The sequence below is a fragment of the Acipenser ruthenus genome, chromosome 20 (genome assembly GCF_902713425.1).
Source record: "Acipenser ruthenus chromosome 20, fAciRut3.2 maternal haplotype, whole genome shotgun sequence".
Taxonomy (NCBI): Eukaryota; Metazoa; Chordata; class Actinopteri; order Acipenseriformes; family Acipenseridae; genus Acipenser; species Acipenser ruthenus.
The window spans coordinates 24,931,697-24,948,586 of NC_081208.1; the positions used below are offsets into that span (position 1 = coordinate 24,931,697).

General features: G+C 41.7%; 1 protein-coding gene across 1 annotated transcript; it reads right to left on the reverse strand.

Annotated features, from left to right (window-relative positions):
• Positions 1 to 6,306: 6,306 nt before the first annotated feature.
• LOC117425472 (hepatocyte nuclear factor 4-beta-like) lies at positions 6,307 to 16,660 on the reverse strand. Its single transcript, XM_034042431.3, has 10 exons — positions 16,163 to 16,660; positions 13,708 to 13,879; positions 13,519 to 13,613; positions 11,734 to 11,840; positions 10,546 to 10,698; positions 10,126 to 10,213; positions 9,674 to 9,826; positions 8,791 to 9,024; positions 7,111 to 7,236; positions 6,307 to 6,498 (listed from the first exon to the last, which is right to left on the reverse strand). Exons 1-10 carry the CDS (start codon positions 16,275 to 16,277, stop codon positions 6,368 to 6,370), a joined length of 1,374 nt encoding a protein of 457 aa, XP_033898322.3. The 5' UTR covers positions 16,278 to 16,660; the 3' UTR covers positions 6,307 to 6,367.
• Positions 16,661 to 16,890: the final 230 nt, after the last annotated feature.

The following is a 16,890-nucleotide window of genomic DNA, read 5'->3' on the forward strand; positions in this document are numbered from 1 at the left end:
CCTCCCCCGTCAAATTGCACCCTGATTCTACCAATGGGAGCCTGTGGCACCATGGCAGGGTGAAAGCACAGGTGGAGGGTAGGGTGTGGGGGGGGTTGGGGGGGTTAAATTCCTCCCTACAACAACATGTGGGGATGTGGCTGGAGCCATCAATTGAATAAATAATTAAATTATTAATTAAGGCTCCAGCCACAGGTGTATCAACAGGGTGATCACGAGTGTTAGTGCAGGTAGTGATGGGATGGTGAAGGAGGCGGTGCACTTTGTTGTTTTGTGTTTTGTGTAAAATGCTATGGAAGTAAATGCGTGTAAGCGCTTAAACTACAGAGTTTCTGGTCCCTGCGTCTCCTTGGCAACGCGCACCCCTTCACAGAGCCTCATACCATTGCAATAGTGCGCTAACATTACTCCTTAGTACAGAGCCATTGCTTTGACATGACAGCATTGCCAACACTGTTGTACCAATGACTGTCCTCCCTCTGCAGTAAGTTTGTTCAGGCCTCAGCAAGCATTCTCAATACAGCCTGGGGAGGGAGGGTGAAGGAATGCATAGCACCCTTAGAGAACAGCACTAGAGTAGAGCACTATTAGTTGAAGGAAGTTCCCCCCATCCCCCTTTTTGAACTAAAGTGGCCCACAACCCAGACCTGAACCTCCCTACCTTGAACATATTTTCATGGAAGTCCATTTTAATTGCGGAAGGCATTAGGAACCCTTGTCATATCTGGTTAATTTTTCATAATTACTAAACGGCCCTGATCGCAATAAAACAAGCAGCATTGTTCTCACATCTGCTTTTTCAGTTTAATCCCTGACTTTCATTGAAAATGTCTGTAATCCCTCAAACATGACTAATGGGAAACATTAAGTAGAACTTTGGGGAACAAGTGGTTTTAATTAAAACTCATTCTTAAAGGCCTTCACTTTGAACCTGTTTTTTTTTTTTCTTTCTTTAGAAACTTTGTGAACCGTTTTATTTGTTTTTGTTGTATTTTTCTCTTAGATTTGGTTGTCTAAGCACCCGCTAAGTTGTTACAACCAATGCCTTAAAAAAGTATGAAATGTATCAAGTTGTGCCGGAATAAATGGGCTTCATCTGAATCAAAGGGAAAAAAGAACGATGAACAGCAGGGGCTGGTGAGAATGGGGTTTTGCTTGTGCTAGCCTTGGCTGTTACACGTCCAAGTGCTGCTCAAGTGATATGAAGGAAAACTGTGGTCAGCATTAGTTCTCTTTGAATACCTCACTAACGCTTAGCAGCCTCACTCAGATCCACTCATTATTGCAACATCATGTAACTGAATCAATAATGTAGCTGACATTTTGTTTTCAGGTTAGTCAAACAGTTTAAAACTGTTTTGTGTCCAAGAGGTCCAAAGTCCTCCAGCTTCTCTAGATATTTTAAAATAATTAACAAATTAATACCTGGAGGGAGGTTAAATTAAGTAGTGTACAGGTGGAAATACCAGTTTGTCTCCAGACATACAGGACAACCACTAGCAGAACCACTTGCAGTGTATTTTGAACAAATATTACCACAGTGGTTCTGATACGGTCTAGTATTGATAAGGAACCAGACCATTTACCACTATGTATTGGTCCAAACCACTGTGATATCAGTGTTATATCTAAGATGATCTCCAGCATGTATTCAACCAATGGCTTATAACATTGTAGCCAGCCTTTTGCTACCATTGCCCTGGAATGATAAACTACAAAATTAGGGGGAAATAATCTAAATTTTTTGTTCTTACATTCCATACATCCCGGCAATGGCTTTTCCAGAGAGGGAGAGAGGAAGGGGAGAGATGATGGTTCATCTCAGGCCTGTTTATTGGTTTCGGCAGTGTGCAGATCTGCCTTTCCACTTGGCTTTGCCTCTGACAGTCCCTCTCCCAGTGAGCAGACCTTGTGATAAATGGGCACCTTTCCTTTCTTTATTGCCTCACTAAATCACATGCCTGCCACACTTTTATAACCAATTTGAGCTGCTTTTTTATTTTTCCTTTTCTGTTCTTTCTTTCTGTTCTTTTCTTCTTTTGTATCAAGTAAAATCACAAAAACTTTTTTAACAGCAAAAACATGCAGATCTTTTTTTTTTTCCACAGAGCGGAGTTAATTTAACAAATACAGTCAAAATTGCTTTGTGGAATCACTGGCAAATTGAATAAACTTCATATTGTAATCAAAACGTGAACAAAAACAACCACTTTCGACGTAGAATTCTTATTGTGATCAAACTGTCACCTTAATGTTTTCCTTAATCTGTCAAACACAGCCTTAGTACACAAAACAACAAAATAAAAGCTGGAAATTCAGACAGGAACCTGAACAATAAAGTTTATCTACCTAACCAAAGCCTGCTGTACATAAAACAGCTGACTAGCTATTTTTAATTCACTCATTTTGTGTGCATTTGTTTTCTTCAAAAATTAACATTGTGTACAGTGCCTGGTAAGTGAATCAACCAAGCAATGAAAACCCCTTCAACTGACACAGCTCTTTATTGAATCAAACACTTTATTTGATCAAAATGAAGGAGAAAAAATGTGATGACATTCCCAGATTTTTGACTGTGCCATTTTGGTACCCGTTCTTGTCAAAGAAGGTAAGCATGTTTGGGCCTGGTCAGAAATCGGGTGAAAGACCTCCAGTGAATATCAGGAGCTGCAGCTTATAAAGTGCTGTTGATAGCTCAGCTGTCCCCTTCTAGACCAGATTTCAACAAATGATCTAGTTAGTATAGGTTTATGTTCTTGGATGAGAGATGTAAACACTGGTATTCTGGTCACATTTCAGTACAGTTCAAAATTCTGGCTTCGCTGTATATATACTGAATAGAATAAAGTAAACACTAAATACATTAATGTCATTTTTTGCTTTTTAATGTTTTTATTTAATGTGTCCAACTGTAATTTCCCCCCCAATTTTCTCCCAATTTGGAATACCCAATCGCTTTTCTCCTCACCGCAGCATTTTCCCACTTGGTCCAGGAGACCCAAAGTTTTAGTGGGCGTCCTCCAATCCTACGACCAAGCCAGTTTCCTGCAGGTGTCCACTGAGCTTGCTGGGCACCTGGCTAGCAGGGTTCGTTTGCTGTAGAGCGATGAGGAGAAACAGTCCCTGCCGGTTTTACCTCCCTAACCCATGGGAGCGCCAGAGCAAATGCGATGCTCCCTTCGGAGTCCCTAGCAAAGACTGTCCTACTTCGCACAGCCAGGACTCGAACCTGCGCCGTATGACTCGCCCTGCACGCTTCTACCAGGTGAGCCACTCAAGGACCCCTGTCATTTAACTTTTTAATCAGTTTAAAGAAGTTAAATTATGCTGTCTCTGTTCTGGTGTTTTAGACTGCAATTTTGTAAATGTTGCAAATGTGTATTGAATAAACCATATGGGGCTTATGAGATATGTGATTAATTGATCATTTATATGATTCATTGATTAAAAGAAAAGTCAAGATTAAACCCCTAGTTTATGAGAAAGTCGTATTTAATCAGATTTAATATCTAATTTAACTGTAGTGGGGTCTTGCTTCTAGCTAATTTTTCTTTTGGAAACGGGGGGAGCTTGTAATTTGCCCCTCGTTCCTCATCACTGATATTTGAACCCACAACCTGCTAACTATTGGTCCCCTGCTCTACCCTCTAGACTGCAGTGTCTGCGTAAGGATTTGTGACTCAAAGGGACTCTTCTGGCAATAAGCGGGGATCCCTTGGGAAATAATGCAGAGAAAGAGAAATAAATTAAAAAATAAATACATAAAAAAAATAAACTCCTGGCAGATTTCTGGTGACCCTGCCTATAAGTGTCATCCCTGTCCCATTTATTGTCGCCTGGCTGCAGCTCATAATGATGAACTTTGACAGGCTGGAGTAAATCAAATCACAGCCCCCACTTCCAATGGGTGTGCAAGGAAGCCCCGTACCAGCACCAAACCACTCGCTTTTAGTCAAGTGTGCTTTGAAAAGATCATTGAATTATTACTGTCTGCAAAAACATATTGCGGATTACTTATGCTATGAGTACTTCTAGATAAGCAGGAAAACTAAAACAAGAGTAAAAAGCCCACTGTTAATTCATGATTCCAAATGACATTAGGTAGCACCTTCACTTTGGAGATGCACTCAATCCACAAGTCTATTTGTGCCTCTTTCCTCCTGGTAAAAGTTAAAGACACAAAGCTACTCAGAACCAGGATGGGATTGTAAGAGCAACACTACCATGAAATTGCTACACAGTGACAGAGTTTCAGCAAGTTCCATGCTGTATGGAGCACCGACTTGCCATCTGTTTTGTGGTAGGTTAGACAAATGAAACATGCATTGAACCTCAATGCTTCACTCCTGAATTCCGAGCTGTGAGTATGTCACAGAATATTAGGTGACCAGGATTTTCAAAAGGTAAAGAAAGACACACCAGTGATTCTTATTTTCATCACCACACACATACTATGGGTTTACATATTTCATAACATTGAAGGTTATAATATGTGTCCATTGATTGCAATTGGTTTCTAAATAGTAAACAACACAGTTTAAGACTGAGGGGTCTATGTAATGTTCATGGTGGCACATCATACTTCTGACAGTATTATGGTCGGTGTGCAAAAATTAAGGCCTACAGAAGGATTAAATGTGCATCCCAGGACATTGTCTCAAGCAATAAAAAAAAAAACGATTGCAAAGCTCAACAATTCTTATAAGACTTTGTGAAAACCAAACTCTCTAACAGTGTTTGTGAGACTCTAACATATTTTTGTCTTTAAAAATAAGTAAAACGACAGGTTCAGACCTATTTTAGTCTTATAGAACCCTAAGAGTCTCCTTATATGCTGGTAAGTGACAGCAACATTTAACCCACCAAACTGTTGAACAGTTGTTTTTTAACATCCATAAATTGACAACCAGTTTGAGTAAAGGAAACAAACATCAAGCCAGCTGTGTGGAGTTTCTATATCAAATACTCCTTTGGAAATATCCTGCTTGTCCTCTCTCGTGAGATGTAGAGCTCTTATTGGACAGTTCTTACAGCAGTGTGCTTACAAATGCTTTAGAGTCTGAAACTGCTGGACCTTGAGTCATGTGATTGATCTCACCCTTGCACTGACTGTCATGACCTCTGACCCAGATGCCAAGGTTAAACACCATCCAGCTACTCTTAATCCCTGTCCTCCTTCTCCTCATCCACCCCCTTCACGAACATTTAGTTTTTATAATCACTCGATCCCTGATCATTTGTCACGTTAACATGCTGACTGAACATGTAATGCTCTTTAGACTAAGAAATACCTTCATTTTTAGTGTAGTGTGTCTCCCTCTGCTGGACAAAAATAAAATCTCTCTGCATTGGTTGTTTTGACAATATTGCAGGAATGTTGCATTTTGTTAAACAAAATATTCGGTTCTGCCACCTAATATTGTCACATCGTTAAATCATTCAGGGCTGAAGCAGCTCTATGATTAAAGGGAAAATGACTTACTATCAAATTACTTTGTGAACATAAGTATTGCCATGAATGAAATTTGAGGCTTGTTGTGAAGTGGCCCACAATTTGTACACATTCCTTAAAGTATTATTTAGTTTATTACTTGTCATTGTTCCAGAGGTATCATTTTGTTCAAAACTGGGTGGGGTTTCATATTTTTGAAAAAGAAAAAAAAAACGATATGATAACATACAGAGGTTTATACCGTAGGTTACCATATTAATATATAACATTATTTTGTCATCACCAGTTACATTTACATAACTAAAAAAATACAGTTAACCCTATTTAAAACGACTACTCAAGTGACAAGTAACATGATGTCTGTATATTCTAATACCGTGGCTCTGCATCAGTGTTATTGTACATATTGGTTTATCTTCGCCTGTCAGTCACTATTCATCGCCAACTTCATGTAGAATAAACAGTAGTTCTCTTCTGGGATGTTTCCATACAAACCTTTCAAACACTGATACATCATTGCTTCTACCTATTACCAGGACAACTAACTAACAGCTAACTGCCAAAAGCCTTATATACTGAACATTTGATCATGTGACCTGTCCTGGGTTTGCTTCATGATGCCTTCTTTATTTACTATTCATCAGATACTGTATAAACTGTATAAGGTATAAACAACTCTTTCAAAGTGTATTCACTTTATGTTTTAAGAATATATATATATGTGTGTGTGTGTGTGTGTGTGTGTGTGTGTGTGTGTGTGTGTGTATTTGTTCCATACAAATTACAGAATAAGTTGAATTACTGATAATACCCCCAACACCCCTCAATACCCCCCCACCCCCCCATCAAAAGAATTTGTTCGCTTTGCAATAACTCGTGTCTGTCTCTCGAAGCTCTCCTTCTCTCTCTCTACTCTCAGAGTATCTCTTGTTTCGGGATGAGTGGCACTGGCAGAATCTGGGCAGAGCCAGCAAGTATGCGGGCATGGTCTTGTTCATATATCTCACTTCCTGTTGGCAGAGAGGAGAGGGGCCTATCCACAGCAGCTGAAAAAGAAACACAAATCAGAACAATACTCATACAAATGTCTGAACTACAAAGTATTCTAAAAGTATTTTTACAAGGGCCCTCTACTGGTAAGTGGTTGCTATAACCTGATTTTCTAACTGAAAGTTCTGAAACTGGACATTAGCTTATTAAACATAATTGAGTTTGAATGGTTCAGTATTAACAGGCAGGTTTGTTTTATACAGTCTCCTTTTCTATAATCATTGTACCATTGTGTGTTAGTCACAGTATGTCCAGTAGCACAATACACTAATTGAAACCCCTTGTCCTTCTTTTGGAGCTTGTATGAGTGTGTTGTTAAGCTAATAGATTTGGTTTTTTATTATTATTATTATTATTATTATTATTATTATTATTATTATTATTATTATTATTATTATTATTATTATTATTATTGCACTTATAATGATAAAGATCGGGATGGACTACTAATCTTGGTATGCAGTCCAGTGCTTCTCTAAACAGACAGCAAGAAAAACAAAACAGTAAAAGAAAGTAATGGGGTTTTAAAATAAATAACGAATGAGCAACTCTATTGAGTTGACATGAACATGAGGCAGCTTTGTCTTGAAAACAAACAGGAAACTCACAGCTTGGTACAGGGTGGATTACAGAGGTAAGGTTGCTAGGCAACATCATATTAGCCCTCACAGGTTCACGGGGCAGTGGACGTGGAGGTCCAGGCTGTGAGTACTCTGGGATGGCACCTCGACTTCCTGTGAAAGAAGAGAACATCAGTTAGAAAAAGCATGCTAGAATTTTTTTTTTTTAAATGTTTTCCTAGTTTTGTAACTATACATTTTTGCTTTTCATAAAAGGGACAAACAAGGTCTTGGGTTAGCTCAGAAACCATTTGTGTTGTATATTTTGGGTGGTGTTTTGTAGCTGCTGTCATTTCGTGTTTTGTGTTAGTTTTCTGAATATGACCCGTCCTTGCTTTCCAGTCATTACAGTACTGGTAACCCCATCTTGTTTTGCTCCCTATATTACAGCCGTCTGGGGCTGCTGGATGGCTAGCTCACTAGCCTTTCATGTCTTTCACCTCTGGAGGCCTGGGTTCAAATTGGGCTCAGGTCACAGGGAAATTAATTTGGTCTTAACTTAAAATACAGTAGACACAAGTCCACATGATTAAACCCTCACTGCTTGGGAGAACCCTTGGAATGAATGGCAGACAGGGGGTGTTCAGGTCAAGTTTCAAGTACACTCACTAGCAGAGCTGGCATCTGCCAGCCCAGTGCTATTGTCCTGCAATTTTCATGACCATTAATTACCCGAAGTCTCTCCTCCAAAATCACAGACATCCACAGACTCTTCAATACCTCGCCTTCCACCCCCACCCCCTGTCCTCTGCTCACTCCTGCCTGTTTTCTCTCTACATCTGCTCCCTGAGTTCCCTGATCTCCCATGGCTTCTCGTATCATCTCTATGCTGATGATGCCGAGAGCTTCCTCTCCTTTGCCCCCTCTGACCTTGACGTTTCCTCCAGTATCTCGACCTGCCTCTTGACCACCTCCTCCTGGAAGCACTCACATCATCTCAAACTCAACCTCTCCAAGTCAGACCTCCTTTTCTACCCCCCCTTTTCCTTCCCCACCACTGATCTCTCTATCTCTATTCCTCATGAATCCACAATCCTCTCTCCCTCCTCATCCACCAAGATATCAGCACTGCTCAGTCCCTGAACACCTTCCAGCGCCTCTTCAAGACACACCTGTTCAGACAGCATCTGTAAACTTCACAACTCTCGACTATACTGGACTATATGGCACCCAATTGTACCAGTACTTACATCAGCTTGTACTTGCATTGAACTGCTCCATACCTTGCTGCACTCAACTACTGCTCCTAACTATAACTACTTACTGTATCTATCTTGTATTTGACTTTACACTTATATGTATCCATATTCACGTTTTTTGTAATTGATCTTATTTGAAATCATTCTCATCCATTCATCGTACTTACATGCTCATACAGGACTTTACTCGTATAAGCAAATATTTTTATTATAAGTTAATTGCTCTTAGTCGAACCCGCTCTTACATGTAATTATTTACTCTATTCTCTATTTTTTGCTCTTATTTGAATTTGATCTTTTGCAACTACTCTTATCTGTAATGTGATACTTCGTACTGTGATATTTTGTAACAATTGTAAGTCGTCCTGGGTAAGGGCATGTGCTAAGAAATTAATAATAATAATAATAATAATAATAATAATAATAATAATAATAATAATAATAATACAGCCCTGGCTGGTTTGCATACCTACTCCCCCCCCGAGCAGCATCTCCTGCAGCAGGCTGTCCACCTGGGCCGCCCCTACCATCCGAGCCAGCTGGAGCTGCTCCACCATCTGCCAGGCCACACTCTGCAGGGGGGGCAGCAAGAGCAGCAGCTCTCCAAACCGGCCACGCCGCTCACTGGACGAGTCCTCCAGCAGAATCTGGGCCTGGAACCGCAGCTGCTTCACCACCAAGCACTGCTCCACACCAGGGCAGTCTGAGAGAGGGGGGGGGGGGAGAGCAGAGAGAGTGAGGAGACTGAGGAGAGAAGTTAGAGAGAGGAAGAGAGGGGGGAGCAGAGAGAGTGAGTAGACTGAGGCGAGAAGTGAGAGCCTGAGGGAGGCAGAGAGAACCTGGGCCTGGAACCACAGCCAATGAGAAAGAGAGAGGGGGAGAGTGAGGAGAAAGAGGGGAGAAACTGAGGAGAGAGATTGAGGGAACATGGGCCTCTACTGAAGTTACTTCACCTCAGAGTACTGACAGTGGAGAGTGTAGAGAGGGAGAGAAAGAGGAGAGCAGGTGACAGATGGAGCCCTACATACTCTCAAAGCCCAAAGAGTCTCACTCATACACACTCAGGGCTCTGCTTTGAAGCAAAGGTACATTTTTTTTAAAATTACGCTATAATTAACTTGCAATAAACTACTCACGAATCAATAAATTAAAGATCACGTAGTTTCCTGGAATCACTCAGGATGATAGCAAACATCAAACAATACTAAGGCAAAAGTAAAAAAAATAATAATAATAATCAAAATCTGAAGCTATTCAGCTACCGATAACACCTACACAAACAATTGGTTCCTTGCTAGTAATATACAGTTCAAGTTGTTTTCTTTTTCTTTGCAGTGCAGTGCTTTACTGACCGGGGTCGAAGAAGATGATGGTCTTCAGGCAGGCGAACTCGCTGTCAGTGATGTCCAGCTCTCTCAGCGGCCGGACCAGCTCGTCCAGGATGCGTGCGGCCACTCGAGACACCTCAGGGTCCGGCCCGCTCATCAGGATGACAAAGTCATTACCTGATCAGAGAAATGTGCCATTACACACAAACCTGCCCAGGGTGATTCCTGTGGTATACAGTGGTTATTTCATCATTTCAGTGTGCCATCATTGTTTTTGTGAAGGGTATTGGTGGGTTTTGAAGATATTTACCTTAGGTTCTATTATGTTTAAATGTGTAAACAGTACATTTAAATAATTTACTCTTTTATGAGGATAAATAACATCCCAGCACAACATGTTTACTGATTAGACTGATTTCATAGATGTACTGCAGTAATGCTAGTTGATTTTAGTGTGGACTTGCTCTCTCTCTTACCCAGCAACAGGATGTCATCGTAAGGCAGGGAGCGCCGTGCCACTCCCAGGATCAAGTGCTCTCCAGCATGGGCTCGAAGCAGGGCCACCTGCAGACAAACAGACAAACACAGTGAGACAAAGACACAAACACAGTGGCGCAGAGACACAGAGTTGGACAGAGACACAAAGACACAGAGCGAGACAGAGACACAGGGTGGGACAGGGACACAAAGACACAGAGCAAGACAGAGACACAGGGTGGGACAGGGACACAAAGACACAGAGCGAGACAGAGACACAGAGTGGGACAGAGACACAAAGACACAGAGCGAGACAGAGACACACAGTGGGAGAGAGACACAGAGTGAGACACACACTGATAATAATCAGGAGTAGTACGATGTGATTTGCAATAAAGGCTGGAAGGATGGGCTTGTACCCTGTCATCCAATGGGAGCTTGCAGAATGCTGGGATGTGTTTGGCCCACTCCACCAATAGGAGTAGCTGCTGCTTCATGGATTCGCATACATCTGTCACACTGGCAAACTTCTTACTGGTGATGTCAGCTCCAGGGAGCGGGGGTGCTGAGAACTGCAAAACACACACACACACATTCATGACATACAAAAGAACTTTAGGATGGATCAATCATTCAGTCAATCACCTTTACCTTAGCTGTCCTTGCTGCAATGCATAGCAAAACCAAAGCTTGTGTAGTAAAGCCTATTGAAAGCAAGGTGAAGTACGTACAACCAGTCTATAGCGTTGTACTAATCCTAGTTAACCATTTGAAAACAGGGTAGGCCTTATGATCCCATCTTAACAAGAACAGTTACAGTTTAAATAACATTACAGTTTCTTTAATGAATCAAAACTTCCACAAACTTGAATTAACTCAAGCAAACAAGCCCCATTGTCTAAATCTAATACAAATAAAAGATACAGCTAGCGTATAAACAATTTAAAAAAGTAAAAACATAAAGGCTGTATTCAATTCATTACAGGATCTAAATCATCAGTGCCTGACTGATATTGAACATCCAGTTGATGTTGCTGTGTTCTAACCCTTTACTCCTACACTGTCACTGGGACACTTTCCAACACTGCTGGCAGTCTCTGCTGTGCTTTCCCACAAATTCATCCAATCTAGTCCAGATTTGTACCACAACTACAGATATATATGGCTAGGAGAAGATACATTGATTTAGTGTAAACAGAATGCAGACCCCAATCTCAATTGAGCTATGTAAACCCTTGATGTTTCAACAATAAAGTGTAGTGAGAAAAAAAAAAAACTCTCAATAAAACCATGAATTTCGAATTTCTAGGAATATGTTACTTCCCAGAGGCATCTCACACACCGTTTCAGATAGCTGGACCCCACTAGAGACTTACACTTCTATTTGCTTTCTCTGCCTACAGGAAATTGGGCTCAGATGGAGTCCTTCATCAGGTATCCAGGTTTTTAATGTTTTATATGCAATTTATCTTTGGAAATGAGTTGTAGTAATTGAAACACTCTTTGAATAGTAGCGGTGGCTCACTTTTAATAGGATTAGCCATACAAATATACACCAAAGAAAAAAGACTTCCAGTGGGGTCCTGGTGAAGCTTTATCAGCCCTACCTGGCGAGCCATGGCCTCAGCCTGCAGCAGAATACCCAGAGAGAGAGAGTCAGCCTCCTCCCAGCAGGGCCTGCGATTGCTGATGCGGTCCCGCTCATTCTGAACCGCTGAGAGAGAAAGGAAGCAGAGGGAAGGGGGGATCAACAACGAACACAATGCTAAAAGCACTTGGTACTGTACAACTTTTATACTGCATTCTCTTCATATTAATTTAGGCAGTATTTCAAATGAAATGCTATAGATTCACTTCTGTAGGTCACATAGGCTGGTTGCAGCAAGAACGCTGGATTGAAGGGATTCTTAACAAGTTTCATGACAACTGGATAAGTGGCTCTCCGGATCTATGCAAACATGTAAGTGTGACATGCAGACTGACTGATGTACGAACACACCGACATCCCCCTATATCACCAGAGTCTGATAGTCTACATTATTTAAAATTAATCATGTTAGCATGCTATATTTACTGTGGAAACTAGCTATGTTTAAATCTCTGGGTTTCAGAGTTCATTTGTTGGCTTCTAAACAGCAGACAGTGAAATTAGTCCAATCTGAAACCAATTAGTTATAAAGTGGAGCTTTCCTTGACAACAGTCAAATTACAATCAATCAAAGGAAGGCAGAGCTAGAGACACTAATGGAAAGTGTTTCGCAACTATGGAAAACTTGTATGTAGGCCACAGCACAAACAGCACAGAAACAAAGCAAGAACAGCAGCATTTAAATTCATGATACCCGATATCTCCATAAGTTTTGATTGGCTGATAACAAACAGAATGGTTTAGTTTATGGCCTTTTATAATGGAGCTAGCTGGGATATTAAGATCGTCACAGCCTGCAGGTGGTCATTATTAAGAAGGTCAAAGGTGTAAAATCAAACTGAATTTTCTCTTTGATTGAATTGAAATCTAATATTCTCTCACAGATACTGCATGTACTCAATGGATCGGCCCGTTTAGCAGTGCTGAACTTGCTTAATCATTACAGGACAGATTGTCAGCTTTTCATATTTTATCAGTGTCGTAAATGCAGTTATTCCTCCAACCTTACTTTCAAGTTTATAGCTGATAAGCCCGTCTCTTTCTCAATCTCTGACTTTTTCTCTCACCCTTCTGTCTCTCACTCCTCTCGCTCCCTCTCTTTCTCTCGCTCTTTCTTTGTCTCTTGTTCACTCTCTCTCTCTCTCTCTGCTTCTCAATATGAAAAAAAGATGCCTGAAATCTGAAAATGCCTAGTGTTTAAGGAAATATATGAAGTCTGTTGAAATGTGTGTTAGTTATGTACATGATCAGTACACCTCTTTGGTAGATAGCTGAGTGGGAGGAGAAGGAGGGACTGCCCTCAGTCTGATTTCACGATGCCTCTTGTTTGCATGTTTTAATCAGGCTGACCTTTACAGTGTTGTTATCAGCACTCAGCTGTATCTTTAACTCTTTCCTGTCCATGCACCGGCAGCTCTGTCTTTCAGTTTGCATGCTTAAAAGCAAGGCTTGCCAAATCCAGGACCCAGAATTGTGTTTTCCCTACCATTTTGCTTTCATACAGCTGCTTCTATCTGAATCTGTGATTGGATACATTTTCTCAGATAATGAACTTTGAACTCCTCGGCTTGTTGTTTAAAGTTGAAGTTGGTTATGTAATTTTTTTTTTCGGGGTGGGGGGGGGGGAGAGCATAAACCACTGATATCACAACAGTCCCTCTGTTGAAATCACACCATCATCGTTCCCCTGGGTCCTTTCCTCTTATGGGAATGAGACTCAACCGTAATGAAAGTCAGCCCTCACCGTCCTTCTTCATGCCAGCTCTGAAACACTTCCGCAGACGGCAGTAGCGACACTGGTTCCTCTTGTCCTTGTCCACCACACACTGTCGACTGAACCTGAAGAGACAGGAAGACACGGGGGCTGAAAGCAAAGGAGACACCAGACCCACACACATACACAGCAGTGCAGACTTGTCTTGTGCACACTCACCGACAGGTGTAGACGTGGTTTTTGCGAACACTCCTCCTGAAAAATCCTTTGCAGCCATCGCAGCTCGCTGCACCATAGTGCTTCCCCGTGGCGCGGTCTTCGCAGATCGAACACAGCGCGCCCATCTCATTGGTCACGGCAGCCTGGGGGGCGGGGTCAGGCATCAGAACATCTGTCAATTTCAAGAAAAGTGTCAAAGTGAGGGGCTCCCGAGTGGCGCATCCAATAAAAACACTCGCTAGAGTGCAGGATGCGCTCTATAGCCTGGACGTCGCCGGTTCGAGTCCAGGCTATTCCACAGCCGACCGTGGACGGGAGCTCCAGGGGGCGGCGCTCAATTGGCCGAGCGTCGTCCGGGGGGAGGGAGGGTTAGGTCGGCAAGGGTGTCCTCGGCTCACCGCGCACCAGCGACCCCTGTAGTCTGGCCGGGTGCCTGCGGGCTTGCCCGTAAGCTGCCCAGAGCTGCGTTGTCCTCCGACGCTGTAGCTCTGAGGCGGCTGCACGGTGAGTCTGCAGAGTGTAAAGAAGCGGGCGGCTGACGGCACACGCTTCGGAGGACAGCGTGTGTTCATCTTCGCCCCTCCCGAGTCAGCGCAGAGGTGGTAGCGGTGAGCTGAGCCTAAAAAAATAATTGGGCATTTCAAATTGGGGAGAAAATAATAAAAACTAATTGGCAATGACTACATTTAAAAAAAAAAGTCAAAGTGGACCATTTTTGGACCATGTACACCCTTCAGTTATCTTTTAACATCCAAGCAACAGCAACAGCATGTTATCTTTATAAACCTTGTTTCCACCTGCAGCATGAAACCAAAAGTCAATCTCGTTCCAGCATCAAACTGCTTTCAGCAATCCAATCTGCTACTGGTCATTATTTCTGTATTTGCTTTATTTCTATTTAGTTTTACACTGAGGTGAAAGATCTTGTTCACACAAAGTCATACAATCCCAGCATCCTTGGCACTGGATGCTCATTACCCAATTTCTGCCAATCCACAATCCTCAGTGGGGTTAACAGTGTGCCAGTTCAAACCCGGTCTGTGGCTGATGGAAACCAACAGTTCCATCTTTCCCTGTGGCACTAAGTGTACAGAATAGACATGCATGAGTTACAGCAGTTTACAGCCTGGGACAGTATGAGAAACAGATGACTGCTGATGAGGCTTGCGTAGTAAGCTCTATACACTCTACAAATACTGGTGTTGTATTTTTCCGATTATTTTCTCTGTTAATGATCAATCACTGAGTAAACCCCCAATCCCGGCCCAGATACCATGAACCCTGCATCGGCTGTTACTCATCTACAATCACACCCACCCCAAAGCCTTGACTCTTGAGCCTTTTTTATGAATATAATAAGCTTGATATTTATGAATCTGGTCTGCTGTAGTAAATGAGATCAGGTTTTACACCCTTTTTTTTGTTACTGTAGGCTAATATAAACAGTAACTAATGATGAACATAAAAATGGACACAATTGGTTAACATGCTAGTAAATTAGTTGGTTCTTCAGATGAAACATGAGTAAAAGCTTTTGTGAAAAAGGCCCATGGTTTCTAATATATTGAGTACTGCATTAGGATTTAATTTTTGTGATCAAGCAAAGAGTATCACACAAGTCTACATTGCTAGCTCATTACAGATGATCTATCAACCAACCCATACATCAACGATATATATATAAGTGAAAATGTCGATTATATCAATTAAAAAAACAAAAATTGACATTCATGGTTTGTTAGGAGCTGAGAACAATTAAAAAGGTCTAATTAAGCAAATTATTAGTTCAATTAAGGGTCTTGTTAAGTAATTGGAATGAAAACCAGAAGACACAGGGGTCCCCGAGGACCCGGATTGAGATACATTCTTTTAACAAATGATCAACTAAATGTATCAAGGATATGTACCATGTATTTAAGAATATATCTGATGTATATGGTATATGGATAGCAGGTGCCAACAAGAGCACATTCTAACAATATCTGAAATATATATTTGTGGTAGAATTTGTAAATAGTGTATATATACTTATTTTTTCATCCAGGGATTCCCAGTTGTGTTTGCTTGTTGTTTTTATATACATGTGTGTGCATTAAAGAGACTGTGAGTGTGTGTGATTGTGTATCACTGTGTGTGTGTGTGTGTGTGTGTGTGGTAGTGGGTGGGAGTGAGTGTGTGTGTATATGTGTGTGTGAGTGGGTGTGTGAGTGTGTGTGTGTGTGTGAGTGTGTGTGTGTGGTAGTGGGTGGGAGTGAGTGTGTGTGTATATGTGTGTGTGAGTGAGTGTGTGTGTATATGTGTGTGTGAGTGGGTGTGTGAGTGTGTGTGTGTGAGTGTGTGTGTGGTAGTGGGTGGGAGTGTGTGTGTATGTGTGTGCGGGAGTGGGTGTGTGAGTGTGTGTGTGTGAGTGTGTGTAAGTGTGTGAGTGGGTGTGTGTTTTGCGTGTCTAACTCACCGGTCCCGACAGACAGCATTCTCAGGCTATCAAACTCCAGCATACTGTACGAGGGGTCAAGGGACACACTGTAGTCAGCCATGTCCAAATCCAGGACTGTCCCGGACAGCTTCATACTTCCCACTGCAGACCAACCCCAGTCCAGTCCAGAGTACTCAGAGATCAGAGCTAGTGGTCTGTGTCTGTACTGCAGAGCAAGAAGGTAGACAGTCACACGATACCAGCCAACCGCACTGTCAGTACAGTGCAGCAAGCAAGCCAGGCTTTCTATCTTCAAATCAATTCAATTCAAGTCAGTCGTAATTGACATTCCACTTAAATATGTATTGTCAACGCTGCTACATTTAAAGTTAAAGTACCGAGCATTAATTATCAAAATCTTTGTATAGTAAGTCTCTCACTTTCTCTTTCTCTCCTCTTTTACTTTCTCTACTCTGTGCTGTCTATCTCTTAATCTCTTCTTTCTTTCTGTCTGTCTCTCAGTCTTAGTTTCAGTTCCAACGCATTCAGGACCTTGGGCCAATCCAGTGAGAGATGTGCCCACCTTGTTTTTGTCATATCTCCTCTTATCTGGATACATGTGTACATAGTCTAATAAGGTACAATAAGGGAGAGAGTCAGGGCATTCACTTAAAGGGGACGCATCATAATCATACAGTAATACGTGTATGCCCTGTAAAACCTGCTGATTTACATAACGTTACCAGCTCCACTAGCGCTAACATTAG

Excerpts from the sequence above, each read along its gene's own strand:
- LOC117425472 (XM_034042431.3), bottom strand. The coding sequence starts at position 16,277 with ATGAAGCTGTCCGGGACAGTCCTGGATTTGGACATGGCTGACTACAGT. Across the intron at positions 13,614-13,707 it reads AACCACGTCTACACCTGTCG|GTTCAGTCGACAGTGTGTGG; the intron begins GTGAGTGTGCAC and ends CTGTCTCTTCAG. Across the intron at positions 11,841-13,518 it reads AGCTGGCATGAAGAAGGACG|CGGTTCAGAATGAGCGGGAC; the intron begins GTGAGGGCTGAC and ends TTTCTCTCTCAG.